Source organism: Salmo salar, chromosome 12, assembly GCF_965601325.2.
Source record: "Salmo salar chromosome 12, fSalSal1, whole genome shotgun sequence".
In the NCBI taxonomy this organism is placed as follows: Eukaryota; Metazoa; Chordata; class Actinopteri; order Salmoniformes; family Salmonidae; genus Salmo; species Salmo salar.
In genome coordinates, this window is record NC_138302.1 from 64,320,922 (window position 1) to 64,324,931 (window position 4,010).

At 39.9% G+C, this 4,010-nt stretch overlaps 1 protein-coding gene across 2 annotated transcripts; it reads right to left on the bottom strand.

Moving 5' to 3' along the window:
- Nucleotides 1–3,584, bottom strand: hoxc11ba (homeobox protein HoxC11ba). 2 transcript variants are annotated; one of them, NM_001139545.3, is made up of 2 exons: nucleotides 2,418–3,584; nucleotides 1–1,120 (listed from the first exon to the last, which is right to left on the bottom strand). In NM_001139545.3, exons 1-2 carry the CDS (start codon nucleotides 3,122–3,124, stop codon nucleotides 904–906), a joined length of 924 nt encoding a protein of 307 aa, NP_001133017.2. In that variant the 5' UTR covers nucleotides 3,125–3,584; the 3' UTR covers nucleotides 1–903. The 2 variants fall into 2 exon arrangements, with proteins under 2 accessions (NP_001133017.2, XP_013988141.3); XM_014132666.3 differs by having other exon boundaries at nucleotides 1–1,136; nucleotides 2,422–3,551.
- Between the last annotated feature and the right edge of the window lie 426 nt (nucleotides 3,585–4,010).

Consider the following 4,010-nt stretch of genomic DNA (forward strand, 5'->3'; position numbering starts at 1 on the left):
TTGATTTAAGAATCACTATTCGTTTATTTTTGTTACATTATATCACTTGATGCATATTTGCGACGTCATCTCTTCAAACTGCATAAACTCAAAATCGGCAAGCAAACGGCAAGCAATGAACAAAAAGCTCACTATAGAATCAAAGAGCTTGTAAGCCATAGAGCTTTGAAGTTATTTTTTGTTGTTGAAATCTTTCAAAGATAGTAATTAGTTTAAGGGATAAAATTTGATAAACAAATGAAATTCATATATACAGTCAGTCATATTGTATAGTCTCTTAAAGGACATTATTCATTTGGGACCAATGATTTGTGTCCAAGTTCTTGGTGGAGGCAAAAACGTGTCTGTATCTGCGAGGTACCGATGAAGAGTCTGTGCGGCTGTCCTCAAGTCGGTTCAGATAGTAGCGAAATCATTTCACAAAGAAACGATCATGATGAAATGCAGAGGTAAAAGAGAGAAATGTCACTGGAAAGACAGCATTTCACAAGTGAATCGAAATAGGCTATATAATCAAACAAAATAAAAAATACTGAGAGCTGTCGTACTTGCGATTAGAATGTTTCACATATTTGGCTTAACGCAAACGTGTGAATACAAAATCTTTAATTGGAAAAAATGTTGTACAGAAAAATGAATATTTTACCTTCATTTCTCTGCTATTGTCAGAGATACTTTTCTCGGAGGTCTTGCTTTTTGCTGGTTCTTGTTATTGGTTCAACAAAACACAGAAACATAAAAAAATATTAATAATTTCTTATCTTTCTTTTCAGTCCCAGCGTTTCCATGACCTAACACTTGTTTTTAGCTGAAGTCGACTCTGGCTTTGTCCTCCAAAGGCAATTCAGTTTTAGAGGTGATAATATGAATGATTATTTCTCACCAAAGCTACCAGTTAAGAGTTCACAATAAGGGGTTGCCAGAAAAATACTGCAGGCGATCTCGGCTTAATTTCTTTTCTTTCATTCGGCGGTTCTGGAACCAGATTTTGACTTGACGGTCAGTGAGATTTAGCATTCTGGAGAGCTGCAGCCGTTTCTCCTTGTTGATATAAACATTAAAGAAGAACTCTCTTTCCAGTTCTCGAATCTGGAACTTCGTGTAAGGACACCTCTTCTTCCTCGTGCGTGGTGTACCTTAGAGCAATATAAAACAAATAAGCAGAAGAATGTAAGGTAAAATGTATCCAGCATGTACACTTTAAGTAAAATAAGCATTTAGAGACTCGTTGAAACTTGTGGGGATTCAAAACGTAGGTTTGTTAAGTTTGATAAACTGTAATTTTGATAAACATGTACCCTTAAGTTTGCGCATACATTTTATTTCTCTGTATCCTTAAATACACCCCCCCCCCCCCACATCCCCTTGTGACATGGAGAACTTATGATGCAAAACTATAATCAGCCTTCTCCTCTTTAAAATCTCTGACTAGTTTTCTAACGCTATTCACACGACATTGCACTTTTTATCCCTCACGACCTCATTATTTCCCCCTCTCAATACACTGCCATAATGGCAATATATGGCTATCAAGGAACATATTTACTTTCATATTGCGGTCATCTATGGCAAATTAACACTGGATACCTAGATAGGATAACAAATAGGTGGGATATTATTATAGGCTAGAGACAAATTCTTCCATATGACACCATGCGGGCGCTTGGGTCTGCGAAGTGGGAACCGCCGTTTCATTGGTCTACGAATAAATATGAGATAATTATATCTATTTTGACCAACTTACCGATGCTCATTGGTTTATCACATGGACTATAACGAAGCAGAACGAGTTTCTTGGCGATTTACAGAATATCTCAAAGCTTGAAATATTTTAAATCACTGCTTAGTCTACAAACTGAAATACTAGGATAGCCTTTTTGAGAAGACCATGGATCCCAAAGAAACCCAAACATTATTATTATCACAACCGATATTTTCTGAACAATTTTACATAAACATTTACATAAAATCTCGATAAAACAGTTAACATCTGCTGTTATGGCGTAAAGCAACACGTCGACAGAAGCAACACAATATAATTTTTACTTTTATAGGAGGCTGCTGAGAAGGGAAACATCACAGGACGCCCAAAAGCAGTGTTCTGCCCAATTGCTTTTTACCCTCGACAGCCTGGCGAAACATCCCTTAAAAAGCCCAGAGCAAGTTCATGATCAAAGTTAGCATTTGTCACAATAGCGAGCTCTTAAAATTTCACAGACTCTGGGATAGCTGCTGCCTGTGTGTAACGTATCGTTTTTTGAAAGCGCTTTCCCATCGTAAAAATTATTCTTGCTGGAAGAAAGAGCTTTGTAGGTTATAATAAAATCCTTTGAATGCTTATAAAACTCCACATAAAATCTGACCGACAAAACACAGGGCTAGTCCCTTAACCTTTTTCCCATTTACAGCTTCGGTACCTACTCGAGTGGCTGGTTTTGCTGGCGCTGTCGTCTTTCGTACCCGATGAAGAGGCACAAGAACCCGAATTAGTGTTTTCCTCTTCATCTTCTGGGTCTTTCTCCGGGTCGGCGGCGCTGTGGAGGGCGGCAGGCGGCTGGGACGCTGAATCCAGTTTACTGGAGTCGCCCTTCTGAGCACAGTTCTCTTGCGAGCTGTTATCTGGCCCGCTGTGTGTGCTTTCGAAAAAGCGGTCAAAGCCCTGCGGAAGAACGTTGTTTTTCCCTACACCCGAGTAAAAGCCCGTGGAAGGGTGGTTGGAGCTCGGGTGGTGGTGGTGGTGATGGTGATGGCTGTAGACACTTTCGTTTTTCATCAGCATTTCTGTCATGGTGGACGATGGCGGAAGGCAGTCCCTATGTACCAGTTCCTCCCCTGAGTAGCAGGACGCATAGTTTCCTCTATGGTGCCACTTACTTGAAGGCTCCAAACTGTAAGAAACGTCCCGAACCGGTTGCACTTGGGAAAGGTTCGTGGAGTAAGGGTAGGTGATTTGCCGAGAAGGGGCCTGTGGCAGGAAGGAAGAGACGGCAGAAAATTCGGGGACATAATAGGTGCAGCTGGGGAGGTAAAGGTTGGACCCACAGCTTGCTCTGTCGCCGAACTCAGAAGTCCTGTCTTTTCGCGTCTGTGAGCAGAAGTTTCCCAGATTAACCGAGTTAAACATCGTTCTTCCCGTTCTCGTGCACTATAGATAGATTTTTTGGATTGAACTGCAGAAGGAGAAAATTTGGGAAGGCGAGATGACGCGCTATCCATCTAAGTCACCCCAAGACACGTGATCGAAAGTAGATATTGTCATATATCAATTTGGAACACTTACATGCGTAGGAGTGGTTCACTTTGGTAAGATATAGGAGGTTCAAACGATTGGTTTTCCAACACCGCATGAGCATTATGAAAATCTAGATCAGGTATCTTAGCTACGTAGCCTATAACTATGTAATAAAAATATGAATACCTTATAGCACATGCGCAATGCAATACAGCATATAACATATGAACATATTCTATAAACTCTTGAATTATTACAAATACGTTATAATAAGACATAGCATTTCTTCCAGTCTTCTTTAGTGAATGAAAATGCACGAAGGCCCAATTTACATATAACCTGAGATTTCAGAAAATCAAAGATAGTTAAAATGTTCATTATCATATTGTCCGATGGTTTAGTTCCTCGGGAAAGTATTATAAGTTATGAATTGCAAGTAAACCTGTTGTAATAACTGGTATAAAGATCTCGTTAAGGGCCCCAATTTTAACGCAGTTCATTGCTCTATCCACAGCACCAAGATCACTTAAAGAAAGAAACGAATATAAATTAGTTTTTTTTTTTGTACACATATGGCTGCAACACAGCCCAGTGTTTGGCGACGTGGAAACTAGGAAGTCAGAGAGAAAAAACAGTTTTCAAGTTTATAAGCTGTGTGTGTGTGCGTGTGTGTGCCCCCATGCTTGCCCCTGCATGATTATGTTCAGACATTAGCCCGGTTTCATATATATTTTCTTTCCTGCATTTTTGCATCAAAGAGAATCCGCGATGACCATTC